The sequence below is a fragment of the Helianthus annuus genome, chromosome 4 (assembly GCF_002127325.2).
Source record: "Helianthus annuus cultivar XRQ/B chromosome 4, HanXRQr2.0-SUNRISE, whole genome shotgun sequence".
Lineage (NCBI taxonomy): Eukaryota > Viridiplantae > Streptophyta > Magnoliopsida > Asterales > Asteraceae > Helianthus > Helianthus annuus.
Window position 1 is genome coordinate 58,434,215 of NC_035436.2, and position 18,220 is coordinate 58,452,434.

An 18,220-nucleotide genomic window follows, 5' to 3' on the forward strand; every position below is an offset into this window, starting at 1 on the left:
ATGGTAAATATAAATTTTTACCATTATGAAAGTCTTATAAATAATGGTAAGTTAAAAACCCTTTGTATGGTAATAGAGTTAACTAAAGAAAAGTAACAAAGTTAGTGTGAAAATCACTAATGTGAACATACCATAAAAGTTAGGGGCTAAATGTGTAAATACAGAATAAAATTAGATAAAAAAAAAAGAAAGCCAGCTTGGTCTGGCAGTGTGTGCGATCGAGAGAGAGGAGGGAGCCAAGAGAGTCAAACCCCTAACATCACAAATCTCTCAAATTGAAAGGGAAAAATTGAAGGTTTATCAATGCATGAGTTAGAAATGTTCATCCCTAAGTGAAATTAACATCACGTAAGTCAAATTTCCTGATTTGGTGATGTTAAATTAATTTGATATGTGAAATTTGTGATGCTTTATGAAATCAAACATGAATGCAAGGTGATATGAACTTGTAAGAGTTGAAATCATGCTTTAATTTCTCTATGATGATAGATTAGGGTAAAACCCATTCATGTGATAAAAGATGATCAAGAAATTGTGAAGCTCTATATGTAATTTGATGAATGTTAGTGAAAAGGTTAGATGTAATTGATTTAGAATTATGTGATCATAATTAGAATGATAATTTCTAAGTTAGGGATGTTTTTGGTTACTCAAAGAGTGAACTATGGAAGTTGTGCTTAAAATGCTTGTACATTATGCTAAACTAGTGATACGCACACAAGGTGTTTGACAAAATGCCCAAGTGAGTTTAGTTATGGCTTTTGCATGTATACTTATTAAAATGATGCAATTTTCTTATGATAATGATGTATGTGATTAGTAAACGCCATAACGTACAATAAGGATTGTGAAAGTAATGTTTAAGAATGCTAAAGTATGAGATTATGAAATATAGGCACAAAGAAGGAAGAAGGCGCAAGTCACTCGAAGGCACAAGCATCTCAAGATCGCGGTAAGTTCATGTAAACTTTATGTACTCTATTTGTAGAATTATGTATGAGATTGGTTAGTGCTATGAAATAGGTGTAAGTTTACATTATGATTCATGATCGTCCAAAAGTAATGAACTTTATATTGGGAAATTTTTTTAAGGATACTATGATGTGATAGTGAATATGGAGTGACCCGTCTAAATGGGTTAAAAAGGGACAAGTAGAATGGTTGATTGGAATGTGTATAATTGACTTGTTTATATGGGTCAATTGATGCAAGTATATCGAGAGATATGGAATGTAGCGGTTCATTACAAATGAATCGGGAAGTGGTATGATGAATGTTTCCGAATGGAAGTGATAATGTTATTAAAGTAAAATGTTATGTATTATGAACTAACATGTGTTGTTGTTATGAATGATAGGTAAATCACATGATTAATTGCGGCGCGCTCGGACCGAACATACACACACAACGTTGACCTTTATACGCTTCCGGTTCAAGTTGTTTCTTTTGAATGGGTCGAAACGTCCTTTTGTGTAGTAAATGTTAAACTAGTTATTAGGATGATGGTAGTAGTTTGAAGTTAAACTTTATTTTGAATAGTTTGGATTTAATATTCTAGGTAAATTGTGTATGTTTTTTTAATTTAGCATCTTTTGAATAGTGTCGTATAATGTATCTTGAATGGTTTCGTTAAAAAGCAGGAAAATGTTCACTTTTCGAATGGGTCATGTCAAAATTTTTCCAAACCTTTGTATGAGATTTATGTTATTGTCAAAAGTAAAAAGTGGGTGTTTCATTTTCAATAAAATTTCATTCTGCTGTGAACTTGTTCTCTATAAAATGTCTTATTCTGCGGTGAACTTGTTCTCTATTCAGTCATCTTTCCTCACAATTTGGATCTCTATTCGGTCATCAAACAGGCATGCCTTGAAGTACTGAATCAACAGAAATAACTTGAATCGTCTCGGAAGTACTGAACAACAGAAGGATGAGATATCGGCAGTTAGCTCAAATAAGTTTCTCTCAATCAGGTGTTCCATTAGATTTCCCCTTTTATCATGTGTTATACGTTACGAGATTCTTCGAGAATTAGAAAAGGAGAAAATACAGAACAACAAGGGTAGTATGAGTCTGAGTCCATTGTGGTTCGTGTCAGGTTTGTAATTCCCATAGCCACCGTTTCCGTAGTAAAAAACGGTTGCGGTTTTGCACATTCAATCTTCATTGCTTCACTATAATTAATAATGCGGTCTCGATTGAAGATGTAATTGCAAGACTGTTTGTCGGGCTTCCAATGCTCACACAGGGTGATAAACAACACTGAAGAAACGGAACATAATGTGATCAAACTTGGACATCAGATCCGTGGGCCCTATTGTCGGATTATTTGAACTAAGAAAGTCATTGGACTGCCGCAGATGAAGTCAAATGTGATCAAACTTGGACATCAGTCGTAAATCTTGAAGAAACGGAACATAATCCCAGATTGTCTAAAGAAGAGCTTTTATCATGTGTGATGCAGAGGTCGGTCTCGGGTGGGCATAAGATCCGTGGGCCCTATTGTCGGATTATTGAAACAAGAAAGTCATTGGACTGCCACAGATGAAGTCAAATGTGATCAAACTTGGACATCAAACATAAATCTTGAAGAAACGGAACATAATCCCAGATTGTCTAAAGAAGCGCTTTTATCATGTGTGATGCAGAGGTCGGTCTCGGGTGGGCATAAGATCCGTGGGCCCTATTGTCGGATTATTGAAACAAGAAAGTCATTGGACTGCCGCAGATGAAGTTAAATGTGATCAAACTTGGACATCAGTCGTAAATCTTGAAGAAACGGAACATAATCCCAGATTGTCTAAAGAAGCGCTTTTATCATGTGTGATCCAGAGGTCGGTCTCGGGTGGGCATAAGATCCGTGGGCCCTATTATCGGATTATTGAACCAGGAAAGTCATTGGACTACCGCAGATGAAGTCAAATGTGATCAAACTTGGACATCAGTCGTAAATCTTGAAGAAACGAAACATAATCCCAGATTGTCTAAAGAAGCTCTTTTATCCTGTGTGATCCAGAGGTCGGTCTCGGGTGGGCATAATATCCGTGGGCCCTATTGTCGGATTATTGAACCAATAAAGTCATTGGACTGCCGCAGATGAAGTCAAATGTGATCAAACTTGGACATCAGTCGTAAATCTTGAAGAAACGGAACATAATCCCAGATTGTCTAAAGAAGCGCTTTTATCATGTGTGATCCAGAGTTCGGTCTCGGGTGAGTTGTGGTTGATTTATAGGAGGAGGTTATGAAACGAATATATGTTTATGCGAATTTAAAAGACAATACTGACAGAGGTGCTGGTCTTTTCTCCCACTGTGCAAACTTGAAAAATCTCACCATAACACATCTAATATGACACATGATAAAAGCGCTTCTTTAGACAATCTGGGATTATGTTCCGCAAATTGGGAAATCGTCTCGGAAGTACTGAACAACAGAAGGATGAGATATCGGCAGTTAGGTCAAAGAAGTTTCTCTCAATCAGGTGTTCCATTAGATTTCCCCTTTTATCATGTGTCATACGTTACAAGATTCTTCGAGAATTAGAAAAGGAGAAAATACGGAACGACAAGGGTAGTATGAGTCTGAGTCCATTGTGGTTCGTGTCAGGTTTGTATTTCCCATAGCCACCGTTTCCGTAGTAAAAAACGGTTGCGGTTTTGCACATTCAATCTTCATTGCTTCATTATAATTAATAATGCGGTCTCGATTGAAGATGTAATTGCAAGAATGTTTGTCGGCCTTCCAATGCTCACACAGGGTGATAAACAACACTGAAGAAACGGAACATAATGTGATCAAACTTGGACATCAGATCCGTGGGCCCTATTGTCGGATTATTTGAACCAAGAAAGTCACTTGACTGCCGCAGATGAAGTCAAATGTGATCAAAGTTGGACATCAGTCGTAAATCTTGAAAAAACGGAACATAATCCCAGATTGTCTAAAGATGCACTTTTATCATGTGTGATGCAGAGGTCGGTCTCGGGTGGGCATAAGATCCGTGGGCCCTATTGTTGGATTATTGAAACAAGAAAGTCATTGGACTGCCGCAGATGAAGTCAAATGTGATCAAACTTGGACATCAGACGTAAATCTTGAAGAAACGGAACATAATCCCCGATTGTCTAAAGAAGCGCTTTTATCATGTGTGATGCAGAGGTCTCTCTCGGGTGGGCATAAGATTCGTGGGCCCTATTGTCGGATTATTGAAACAAGAAAGTCATTGGACTGCCGCAGATGAAGTCAAATGTGATCAAACTTGGACATCATACGTAAATCTTGAAGAAACGAAACATAATCCCAGATTGTCTAAAGAAGCGCTTTTATCATGTGTGATCCAGAGGTCGGTCTTGGGTGGGCATAAGATCCGTGGGCCCTATTGTCGGATTATTGAACCAAGATAGTCATTGGACTGCCGCAGGTGAAGTCAAATGTGATCAAACTTGGACATCAGTCGTAAATCTTGAAGAAACGAAACATAATCCCAGATTGTCTAAAGAAGCGCTTTTATCATGTGTGATCCAGAGGTCAGTCTCGGGTGGGCATAAGATCCGTGGGCCCTATTGTCGGATTATTGAACCAAGAAAGTCATTGGACTACCGCAGATGAAGTCAAATGTGATCAAACTTGGACATCAGTCGTAAATCTTGAAGAAACGGAACATAATCCCATATTGTCTAAAGAAGCTCTTTTATCATGTGTGATCCAGAGGTCGGTCTCAGGTGAGTTGTGGTTGATTTATAGGAGGAGGTTATGAAACGAATATATGTTTATGCGAATTTAAAAGACAATACTAACAGAGGTGTTGGTCTTTTCTCCCACTGTGCAAACTTGAAAAATCTCACCATAACACATCTAATATGACACATGATAAAAACGCTTCTTTAGATAATCTCAGATTATGTTCCGGAAATTGGGAACCACATATTTGTGTGTAAAAGCTTGGAAAGATGACCAACTGCTCGAAATCCCTTTTGTTTCTCGGGTTCGCATTCGACACAACACAACAAAAAATAAATTCAAAAAAACAGTGGCCTGATACGCATCGTATACTATACGATGCGTATCAAGCCCGCCGCCAGACATAACCTGCACCTGTCAGTCTGCCATGTTTTTTACTTTAGTTCAATACGCATTGTATAGGCCTATACGATGCGTATTGAATTGAAAAAGTGTGTAGATAGACATGGGGGTGTGCCATTAGAAAATCCCTATTAGTTTAGATTGGGTTGTTAATGTGAGTGAAAAGTTGGATTGGATTGAGTTGTGTAGATAAAAGAAAGAGAAATTAATTTTTTAATGAACAATTAGGTTAGGTTGGGTTGGGTTGTGATAGTGTATAGTCTTAATTCCAAACAACCGAACAACCGTTGTCTCGAATAAGCAGTTGTTTTGACTAAAATCGTTGCGTTGAGCTCAACAACAGTCGATGATGTCAGCAGGTGCACCCGTTGGCGTCATTAATTGTTTATGACATGACCGGAACCATGGACCTAAACCACACAACAAATTCTGAATATTCGTCAGAGGGTTTCCATGACCCTTGGGAGTAACGAGCGGTCAATATATATAAAGAGCCAGCTAGAAACTGGGAAACAAAACAAGAAAAATAAGAAACGACAGAAACACAAAGGCAATTACATCAGCCCTACGGAGTCAAAACTAACTAATTCCTTCCGGATCCCAAACCGACACCAAACCCCCAAAACTCCCTACCAAAACAACCGAACCTGCACTCATGTTAGAATATCCCTAATTCCATCCTTCTCCATACGGAATATCTCCTCAATGTTGAAAGGATCTGAGTTGATCGAGATTTCCGCCTCCTGATTAAGATGTAGAATTACCAAAGGGTGGGCCTTCTTCTTGGGGTTTTTACCTCTTTTGGGTCTGGGCCTATTTTCTGCACTCCCAGGCCCAACAAAATCTGCCTCTAGGCCAATGCTCAAAACAGTCCCCACTTCTTCTCTCTCTTCATTATGTCTAATTGTCAGCTGGACCTGGTTCCCAAAATTCTCTTCCTGCGCGTGCACATGTGACTCTTCCAAGAAGTTAAACGGCTTTTTTTTTCTGATTTTACCAGTTTTAAAAAAAGAGGCTGTTGGAAGCCCACCACTTGCTCCACCTACTGATGTGGAAGTGTAAAGGATTTCCTTTTCCCCATGATCAGCCGCCAAATTTAAAACCCTCTCTGCTTTTTCCCGAGGTGATTTAATAATTTCCCCATCCTCCACCTCTTCGTTTCCTACCTCTTCATTTACTCCGGTCACCGGAGAATTGAAGCCGGTGTCCCCTCCGACTGACAGTTTGTCATTCATCGCCTGAGATCCGACTCAACGGAGTCAGATTGCTCAACCTTTCCCAAACAATCCGGTATCCAATCCCCCGGAACCTCCGTCACCCACACCCGATAGGATTTGCTCTGCCATTTTAATGTCACCACTTTCTCTACTTTACGACCGTCCCCAATCAAAACGCCTACACAATCCGTCGAGACATCCCCATCGTCTTCGTTCATCTGAGAAGGCTGAACAAGTCTTCCAATGCTTTTGCCAATGGTGTCAAACACCGAGACTGTAGATAGGTGTAAAGGAACTCCTGTAATACTTAACCAAGCCAGCCGTTCAAAAGGCAACGCCTGCCCTAACCATGGATGAAGGGAGGAAAACCAAGTCTTCCACATGTCTTCCTTCATTCTGAATTTATTTGCTTCCTCAACTTTTGCAAACGTAAGCAGTAAAGAAAGACCTCCTAGTATTGGATTTCAGCTCCACGACACCCTGCTTCCCATAACCGAGTATTCATTGAATTCAGGCTCTTAATGTCGACACATCTACCAACCAACGCCCTACCCTGAACTCGGGCAAAAGCATTTACGGTGGGACTGACTTGAATCACATTTTCCGTTGCACCCGACACCTGTTTATTAGCAAACAAGTCCGAGTACAGCACCTTCGGTCTGGCTGCCACCGGAGGCGGTCCTAGAGGATCCCTATAGAGCGGCGTCTCTTGTCCTATCATAGGAGCTTTCTCTCTTTTCTTCTCGTTGTACCTGTTCAGGATGCCATTTACCTCGTTTTCAACCGCATATCTTGCGATATTGATCTTCAATTTAAATCTACCCAGCTTCACATTTTTCAAACTTGTTTCCAACTCTGTGACATCACTTACTCCTTTAAAACTGACAAAACCAAAGATCTCCCCATCCTTATTCCTCTTTCGCGCTATATACACCCCTGCTATGTCTCCATAGTCCCAAAGAGCCGTTGCCAGATCCCACGATCTGCACCCAACCGGGATGTTTGAGACAAAAAATTTGATAACCAGTCTGTTTATTTTCCCTTCCAGTTTGATAACCAGGTTATTTTACTCTATTTTACTATTTTTTGTATGTTATTTTATTTTTAGGTTTTTGTGTTTTTTATTTGGAAAATTGGTATTTAATAAACCAACCTTTGCCCAGTTGGTAAATAATAATCCAACTTACAGAATTGGTATATAATAATCTTACCTATCAATATGTTGGTACTCAATGAACCTCCGTTAGTTTTTAAGTTTTATTTATTACACAAACAGTCCCTGTAGTTGTAATTTAATAGTTTTAACTATGAGTTAATAGCCAAAATGGTCCCTGAGGTTAATAGCCACAGCACCGCCACCACCACCACCACCGCCACCACCACCACCACCACCGCACCGCCACCACCACCACCACCACCACCGTACCGCCGCCACCACCATCTCTGTCTTTGATCATCGACGCCTAAGGGGTTTGAATTCAGATGCAGCAACAGACGATGATTGACCAAAAACATCACAGATCCAACAGCTCTAGCGACGGTGGTGGTGGTGGTGGCGGTGCGGTGGTGGTGGTGCTGTGGCGATGGTTACGGTGGTGGAGGTGCTGTGGCGATGGTGGTGGTGGTGGTGGCGGTGCGGTGGTGGCGGTGATGTGGCGGTGGTGGTGGTGGCGGTGGTGGTGGTGGCGGCGGCGGTGGTGGTGGTATGGTGGTGGCGGTGCTGTGGCTATTAACCTCAGGGACCATTTTGGCTATTAACTCATAGTTAAAACTAGTAAATTACAACTACAGGGACTGTTTGTGTAATAAATAAAACTTAAAAACTAACTTCAGTTAAAAAAAAACTAACGGAGGTTCATTGAGTACCAACATATTGATAGGTAGGATTATTATATACCAATTCTGTAGGTTGGATTATTATTTACCAACTGGGCAAAGGTTGGTTTATTAAATACCAATTTTCCTTTTTATTTTAGGATTAGGCGTGTTTTTATATTATTTGTTGTAATTTTATTATCTATGTTTATTTTTATTTAGGTTTTTTGTTATTTAAATCTGAATTTAGTGTTATGTAATCTAGGGTTAGGATATAATAGGAAATTTATTTGGGTAGAAAGGCTAGTAAGTAATCTTGACCAACTATTTTATTAATCAAGGGTTAAGATTAAATGAGTGAAATTGAAGAAAAAAAAATGAGGCGCCTGAGTTTGTCTAGGGGCATTCTAGTCAATCCAAGACAATAGTTTTTCTTACCTCCAATCTCCCCTCATTTTTTAAACGTTAATAACTCTTTCATATGACATTATTTTTCTATAAAAATTCCACCAAAAAACGCGCGTTTTTTATCTTTAAAACGGGCATACTATTGCTATATTTTGGAATTTTTTTTCTTCGAAAACCCAGTTGCGTAAAATGTAATGGACAAAAACCATAAAAAATGACTTTTTTTTCTTCTATAACGTAATTGACAAAAAACACAAAGGACAAAAAACACAAAGGACAAAAAACACAAAATAAATGTGTCATTTTTAAAACGCAATGGCTGAAAAACATAAAAGAATGATTTTTTTTTTCTAAAACGCAATGGACTAAAAACACAAAAGAAAGTGTTCCTTTTAAAACACAATGGACTAAAAACACAAAAAAATTGTTTTTTTTCTTCTAAAACGCAATGGACTAAAAACACATAAAAATATATTTTACCTAAAACGCAATGGATTTAAAACACTTCAAAATATATGGACCAAAAAACACATAAAAATGTGTTTTTTCTAAAACGCAATGGACTAAAAACAAATAAAAATGTGTTTTACCTAAAACGCAATTGACTAAAAACACTTCAAAATGTTTTTTTTTTTTTTTCTAAAACGCATTGGACCAAAAAACACATAAAAATGTGTTTTCCTAAAACGCAATAGACAAAACACAAAACAAAGTGTTTTTTTTCTAAAACGCAATGGACTAAAAATACAAAAAAATTATGTTACGAGTCATTTAGTGGGTATTAGAACCAAAATAATAATAATAATAATTCCTACAATATCATTTCTATTTCATCAAACCCAAAATAAAAAGACACAACTATATAAAACGCAATCAAAGTTAAAGCCTTAAAATCACAAACCATCAATCAAAATGTTTACATGTCATTTGCTGAGGTATGAGAAACCAAAAGAATATTCAAAACAAATTCATTTCTATGTCATCAAAATCCAAACATAAACAGAAAAAAAAACGTAAAACGCAATAAAGTCAAAATACTAGAATCATCACAAAGCATCCGTTAAACATGCTTACCTGTCGTTTTCAATACCAAATATTTAAAATCACTGCAAAAAGTCTATCTTGAATTGTCTTTTCGTGTAAAACGTAATCCACTCAAAACACTTTTTTTTAATAAAAAAGGGTAGACATTATCACACACACCACCATGGATGAATAACCTTCAAAATCACTTCAATTGAACTGCAATCTCTTCGTCGCCAAAGCCCAAGCAGCGCCGATGTCACACACATGTTCGTCGTCGGAATCTCTGTCACATCGTTAGCCACATGCGTCGTTGGATCTCAACGGTGTTGCGAGTGAGAGTGGAGAGAACGATGGGGAGGGTTGTGGTGGTGGTGCTCGATGGAGTGGTGGCGGTGGAGGTGGTGGTGGTGGTGGTAATTTTCATTAATACCATATCGAACAACATTAGTACTGGTACCTGTATTCTTTTTTATGATTTTAGGTTTTGGTAATTTTCATTAATACAGCTCCGTCTATGACGCTCGATACTAGTACCGTGACAGTCTAAACCAATCGATATAGTGATATAGTTTGAACAACATTGGTGCCAACACCGACGTTAGTTTTTATTGTTCTTGGTCAATGTAAAACACGTATTGATTTCTATACCGAGTGCATGTGTAGTACCAGTATTGTAACGAATCGAACCAATATCCATCGAATGCTCATGGTAACGTACCACCCCAACGTGCGGGCAAATACCCTAGCTAGCTGTAGTTAAACTATTGATGATCTTAACAATTTATATCAATTGTTGAGTTTACAATTTATTAATTATTGGGTTCTAGTTGTTTTTGAGCAATGTTTGATGTCGCAACCTCCGACCACACCTTGGACGGGAGCTGTGAACAATCAAGTGGTACCGGTGGTTATTTTGAAAATATTGCAATGAAAATTTCACCAGGACTGTGAGTTAGGAAAAATATCAGAGTTTAGAAAACACCGGATTTTATTTATTAAACAGATGGGAATAAATCCATGTTTTGCAAATGTAGCTTTAATAGGGGATAAACCCGAATACATAATTTGTTACTTTTAATTGATAAAATAAGCCACTTCTTTTAAGCCTTTTGGTGCCGTATCACAACTCTTATTCAGATCTACTGTAATCACCTGAAACATGTTTAAAAACATTTTAGCAGCAGGAAATACTGGTGATATCATTCATTTTGTATAAAAAGACACCTTCTTATAATTACAACATTAAGAGTTTTTACATTTGTTTATATCTTACTATTACCCAAAGGTATTTGTCACTCGGCAATTCCTGTGACTGTGGTCATATCACTATTGGTCATTCTCCCAGCTAGTGAAGCTTATCAAGTAGTGTATACAAAACCCATATACTGTCAGTAATTTCTTAGTAAGAATACAAAGACTTAATCACTGTAATATAAGTAACAATTTGAAAACATTTAGGGTTTTCAAATCATTTGAGTAAAAGAGAATGACTCACAATTTTATGAGAAAAAGAAGAATGACTCACCTTGTAGGTCTATAGTTCTCGAGTTAATAGGTCTTCTGATTCTAAGCCTTCTGATAGTTAAGCATCTAGTTTTATAGTTCTGAATCTTCTGGAATTAAGCATCTATTTTGATTGTAAGTTTATAGTTCGGAGTTTTCTGATAGTTAAACATTTAGTTTAACATAGTAGAATGCGTATTTGTGTAAAACCAATTCAAACCTAACGATGGTCACGAGATCAGAACCATATCCTAATTCAGGTAGCACTTTAGCATTCGTTAATTGGTTCCCTGATTGATCGGACAGAATATCGTATGAGTGATTATCGGTAAGAACACCAACGTATAGAGAGAAGAAGAGAAGGAATGGGCAAGAAAAAAATGAATCATAAGCTTCCTATTTATAGGTAAGGAATATACCCTTCTTTTCTAGGAAGTTTCATATATACCTTCCCTAGATACTAGCTACTCATATACACCTTCTCATATATACATTCCTTATATATTTCTTCCTTATAAATACCTTCCTTATATATATCTTCCTTATATGCTATCTACCTCATATATACATATTTAGATGTTAAGTTATTAAACTTACTTAACCGTTTTTTTTGTTAAACTTAGCTGTTTAACTAATTAATTTATTAACTGCTTAATTAAGTAACTTACTTAGCTGATTAATTAATTAATTCACTTACTTAGTTGTTTAACTGATTAACTTACTTAGCTGTTATGTTTCATTTCCTATTAAGATTCCTTAGCTAGTAAGTTTATTTAACCGCGAAGCTTTCTTAACTGCTAAGTATTCTTAACCACTAACTTTTCTTAGCCGCTAAGTTTTCTGGTTTAGCAGCCCCCTGGTTATAAGTTCTAATTTTTAGATATACCACAATGTGATATGGATTAGTGTAAGAAACCAAATCAAACTTTTAATGATAATCACGAGATCAAAACCGCAACGTACAAAGTATCACCTTATTCAGGCGGAACTTCAGCTTTTTGTTGCTAGGGTTTCGGATCAATTGGACATGGTATCGTTTCAGTGATTAGGGTTTTGTACACTTTCTACGGAGCAAAGTTTCGAGGTTTAGGGTTTCGGGGTTTATAATAATAGAATGAGAGAGCGAGAGAAAGAAGTTGAAACTAAGCAGATTGAAATGTCCAGGTTCTGCTCATTTTATAGCTGAAATTTAAGGCCGTCGCGTTACGCGACCAGCCTACACCGTCGCGTCGCGCGACGAGGTGACCTAAGGCATAGGTGGCATGAGTCACCACATAGGCTTGCCACGTGGCAACACGTGTCTCTAGGCGAAAACTGAAGCGCCACGTCACACGACCCGGCGACCGACTTCCTCATCATCGTCGCGTAGCGCGACGAGACCCATAACTGGGTTTTCTCGTTTTTCGTGCTGGTTTTCGTCGTACACGTTCGGGGTTTCGATTATGACTTGTTACAGGGCCTTTTTGCAGGGTGTTACATTTGATACATCTGCTTCTTAAACAATCAACACAACTTAGCCAAAGAGCAAGTGTGGTCGATGCAACAAGTTAGAATTAAGGTTAGTTCTTTTGCCAATGCAATGCAATAATCACATGTACTAAAATTTACATTTTAATATTTTTTATGCAATTTGATGTAATTATTATTTGCCTTCACGAATTTTTTTCTGTCACCGGTCACTAATTATGTTTAACTTGTTTCATAAATATGTCATATGTGGTTTGATATGCTTAACACATTTAATAAAATGGGGTTCATGTGTTAAGTGGTTTAACCTAGCGCTGTTCACGAGTCGGCCATGAGTGGGGAGCGGTTTGGACGCCCCCTAGTTTAACCCTTGGTAACTAAACAACCGGTTTAAATTAACAGGTTGGTTAGTTGATTCGTTTAAACTAAAAAGAATTATAAAGTCACCCGATCAACCCGTTTATGACCTGTTTAATCCATTTATTATAACTTGTCAACTCATGTATAACTTGATTAGTTTTAAGTGCAACCTTGTTAGGGTTTATGCCTTTGACCCATATATATATATATATATGGTAGGGATATGGTAAAAAGTGTCTAAAATGTGAGAAGGGTAAGAAGTGTTTTAAACCATTGGATATTTGATCTAATGGTTGAGATCAATAGGGTATAAAATGTAAATTGTGTTTTAATTAGAAGGACCTTATGTAAAATTAAAGGGCAATAGTGACTTTTCCAACGTTTCAAATATGGTAACCGTTTCAAAATCCCCATCAATCTCCTATAAATCAGCGAATTTATGGTAACTGTTTCAAAACCCCCATCAATCTCCTAAACAATCAGCGAATTTCTCGTACTGAAATAAATTCTTCCATTTCCTTCACAACAACTTTTTATAACACTATAAAGAACAGTATATTACATGATAAAACACTATAGGAAGATATAACATTATCTGTTTACTGTAAGACACTATACATAAATAAAACACTGTTGATGGGGGATAAAACACTATGAAAAGGAACAGTATATTACATGATAAAACACTATAGGAAGATATAACACTATCTGTTTACTATAAGACACTATACAGAATAAAACACTATTGATGAGGATAAAACACTATGAAAAGGAACAGTATATTACATGATAAAACACTATAAAAAGATATAACACTATCTGTTTACTGTAAGACACTATACAGAATAAAACACTATTGATGGGGATAAAACACTATGAAAAGGAGATTAAAGATACCTGTACATAATATAACACTATTGACTGGGGAATATAACACTACAACAAGAACTTACCGTAAACAATTAAATGTATAGAACAAATCGAATTCGAATCACATCCCTAATATATCGCATGCTATTTTTGGCAGTTATCTTTGGAAATCAATTAATTGACAAGAATGTACAATTACTAATATACCCTTTTGAATTAATTAAGATAAAGGACACTTGTCATTCCCAAATTATTTCTCACCATTCTCACAAAAGTTGGACTTTTTACAGGATCCTCTATATATATATATATATATATATATATATATATATATATATATATATATATATATATATATATATATATATATATATATATATATATATATATATAGAGGATCCTGTAAAAAGTCCAACTTTTGTGAGAAGTGTGAGAAATAATTTGGGAATGACAAGTGTCCTTTATCTTAATTAATTCAAAAGGGTATATTTGTAATTGTCCATTCTTATCAATTAATTGATTTTCAATATAACTGAAAAAAAAAATAACTGGCGATGAGAATGTTTAGGGATTGATTCGAATTTTTTATTTTTTTTTGCAAGATCCAATACGATTGTTATCTACGGATCATTCTTCATCAATTATAAATACAAGAAGTCTTATGAAATCGCTAGAGACAATACAGTTGTTTAACTTTTGCGCCCTTCTTCGATTCTGATGTTTTAAAGGGTTATATACATACAGCTTCGATCTTGAATTGGTGTTTTAATGTTTTTTGGATTCCAGATAAAACACCATGACTTGAATCATAGTCATGGTGTTTTAAAATCCGTGAATGTTTCGTATTGATTGTCCAGATGTTAAAACACCATGGATGTAATCACAATACAATGTTTTCTGGATTCCAGATAAAACACTATGACTTGAATCATAGTCAATGTCTCCAGATTTTTTAAAACACCACGCTATGAACAATGTCTCTAGATAAAACACCATGACTTGAATCATAGTCAATTTATCCAGTTGTTTTAAAACACCACGCCATGAATCTGATTATACAATGTCTCCATATAAAACACCATGACTTGAATCATAGATGTTTAAAACACCACACCATGAACAATGTCTCCAGATAAAACACCATGACTTGAATCATAGTCATGGTGTTTTAAAATCTGGGAATGTTTTGTATTGATAAAACACCACGCCATGAACAATGTCTCCAGATAAAACACCATGACTTGAATCATAGATGTTTAAAACACCACACAATGAACAATGCCTCCAGTTAAAACACCATGACTAGAATCATAGTCAATTTATCCTGTTGTTTTAGAACACCACGCCATGAATCTGATTATAGATCTCTTTATGATAACGTATGAAGAATATGCAACCAAAGACCTCCCTACAATTAAGGTGAATCATTAATTCCGATATTTAAGGAAAAAGGAGTGAATGTAGGTGTTTTTGGTTGTGTAGGTTACGGTTACCATATTTCAAACATTGAAAAAGACACTATTGCCCTTCAATTTTACATAAAGTCCCTCTAATTAAAACACAATTTACATTTTTATACCCTATTGATCTCAACAATTAGATCAAATATCCAATGGTTTAAAACACTTCTTACCTTTCTCACATTTTAAACACTTTTTACAATATCCCTACCCTATATATATATATATATATATATATATATATATATATATATATATATAGGGTAAGGTTCATGCGAGAACCACCCTTATTGCGAGAACCGCGAGAACCAATGTGAACACAAAATAAAATCTAAAAAAAATCAAAAAAGCACTCAAAAATTTTTTTTTATTTTTTTAATATTTTTTAATAAAAAATCGCTATATTTCGTTCCCATAAAAAAAAAAAAAAAAAAAAACCTTTTTTTTCGAGTAACAGTTATCCATGCACATGTGCATATGTATCATTACTTCAACAAATTCGGTAATACGTTATCAGAAATAGACAATTGCACTTTAATTTACAATACCATTAGTAATACACTACTTTTTACATTACCAATATTCAAAATGCACATGTGCATAATTAGGTATAACCATGATATAACGTGTTTTGATACAAAAAGTTTGTGATTTTGAATGGAGAAGTAGACCCATATACATGTTTTTTGGTTAGTTATATCTAGTGGTTGATGGTTTGGTTATAGTTGTCAATTTTTTATGTAATATGTTGATTGGATGGTATAAATGGTGTTTACATACATGTAATAAAGTGAAAATATTGTTAATGGTATTGTATTATGGATGGTAGGAGGTAATGGTATTGTATTATGGATGGTAGGAGGTAATGGTAGTGTATTATGGATGGTATGATAGATGAAAGGGAAAGTGTATTCAAAGTGGTGTACCAAAACACCTTATTTCATGTTGATACATATAAATGCACATGTGCATTTCTAATATTGGTAATGTAAAAAGTAGTGTATTACATATGGTAGTGTAAATGAAAGTGCAATTGTCTAATATATGTAATGAATTACGGAATTTGTCAAAAAAATGACAAAAATGCACATGTGCATGCTTGTGTATTATGGATGGAATGATAGATGAAAGAGAAAATAGTGTACCAAAACACCTTATTTCCTGTTGATACATATAGATGCACATGTGCATTTCTAACATTGGTAATGTAAAAAATAGTGTATTACACGTAGTAGTGTAAATGAAAGTGCAATTGACTAGTATTTGTAATGAATTACGGAATTTGACAAAGAAACGACACATATGCACATGTGCATGGATAACTGTTACTCGAAATTTTTTTTTTTTTGAAATTTATTTTTATTTTTTTTATTAACAAAATATAGCGATTTTTTTCAAAAAAAAATAGTAAAAAAAAAAAAAAAAATTTGGGTGTTTTTTAGATTTTTTTAGGAATTACTGTTTGTGTTCACACTGGTTCTCGCGGTTCTCGCAATAAGGGGTGGTTCCTAACGGATCTTTGTCCTATATATATATATATATATATATATATATATATATATATATATATATATATGTTAGTAGAGGAGTGCTGGATATAACATGACAAGAAAAGTGAAAACAAGAGCTGATGACACAATATTCCTATGAAGCAAGCCAACACAAATTCATATGCATCAATCATGAATAAAAGAAAATGCACACCACAATATATAGTAATTGTTAACTTATATCCACATTTTATTCTCAAGTAGAAGCTAGCTTGCACCTCATAGCAACGTACTTCTAGCCATGCAGGTGGTGATGACCGGAACTGGACGACGGTTTTCCAGGATCAATCGGACCACCAATAATGTAGGTGTCCCCGGAATTCAAATGCAATCCTTTTCGGAAGTTTTCGAGCTCACTCTTCCTCATATCTTCTTCAATGTGAATATCATCTTCTACCGAAAGAATCACGGTTTCAGTCCCATGTGGCCCTTGTACAATTTTTTCAGACACCTTTCGGTGTTCATCGAAGTGGACATTTTCGGCTTTTTGAACCATCTTCTTCCTCTTCTTGAGGAAGCACCATAATGCCGCCATAGCGAATGCCAAAAAGAAGACACCACCGCATGAGACGAACACCACCACGATTATTGTGGAATTGTTGCTTGGAGGGGGTGGTGGTGGGGGGACGAAATGAGGAGGCGATGGTGGTGGGACCGCATGTGGTGGTGGAGGGACGAAATGAGGGGGCGAGGGTGGTGGGCCCGCATGTGGCGGTGGAGGGACAAGATGAGGGGGCGATGGTGGTGGGACCGCATGTGGTGGTGGGGGGCTAAAATGTGGAGGTGATGGTGGTGGGACGAAATGAGGAGGCAATGGTGGTGGGACGAAATTTGGTGGGGATGGTGGCGGTTTTGCGGTAGGAGAAGGTGGTGTTGAGGTGGGAGATGGTGGAGGAAAATGAGGGAACAAGTATTGAGTAGAAATGGAAGCCATTAATGTAATGTATGTAAGAAAGGGTTGAGGTGCCCTTATTTGTAGTACATGAGGATTGGAAGATTATTACTTGCAAGGATCACTAGACTTGCTGCTCATTTTAAGCTATGAGAGTTTCTTTACATTGATTGTATTGCAAAACACTTCTCTAAAGTCTAAAGCTTCAAAGTATTATTCTTCAAACTTTAAATTTAAATTATAACTAGGTTTATTCGCTCACGCCCGCTGCGCGTGGGACTCGGATTACCCAACACTCGGATTGTGTGTTTATTATAACCGTCTTAAATACCTAACCGATCAGGTTTCACCACCACCAACAATACAAAGTTATAAAACAACCCTGAACATCAAAATCATCGACGCATCACACACCAAAGGAAAAGAAGGAAAGAAAAAAAATGAAAATAACAGTTTATACATAGGTGATAGGTTTAGGCGTTTAGCAAATGGTAAAACGATTTTCCTAACATGGATTTGTATTGCAATACTAATTCACGTCATCAATGACCGACTAAAATTTAGAAAAGA

General features: G+C 36.3%; 1 protein-coding gene and 1 long non-coding RNA gene across 2 annotated transcripts; one reads left to right on the plus strand and one right to left on the minus strand.

Annotated features, from left to right (window-relative positions):
- Positions 1–232: 232 nt before the first annotated feature.
- LOC110935296 lies at positions 233–1,557 on the plus strand. The gene is made up of 3 exons (XR_002589021.2): positions 233–348; positions 896–952; positions 1,358–1,557. It is a non-coding gene; the product is annotated as an uncharacterized LOC110935296 (long non-coding RNA).
- Positions 1,558–16,855: 15,298 nt separating this feature from the next.
- Positions 16,856–17,711, minus strand: LOC110937977 (proline-rich receptor-like protein kinase PERK2). Its single transcript, XM_022180446.2, has one exon. The coding sequence runs from the start codon at positions 17,690–17,692 to the stop codon at positions 16,994–16,996; it is 699 nt and encodes a 232-aa protein (XP_022036138.1). The 5' UTR covers positions 17,693–17,711; the 3' UTR covers positions 16,856–16,993.
- Between the last annotated feature and the right edge of the window lie 509 nt (positions 17,712–18,220).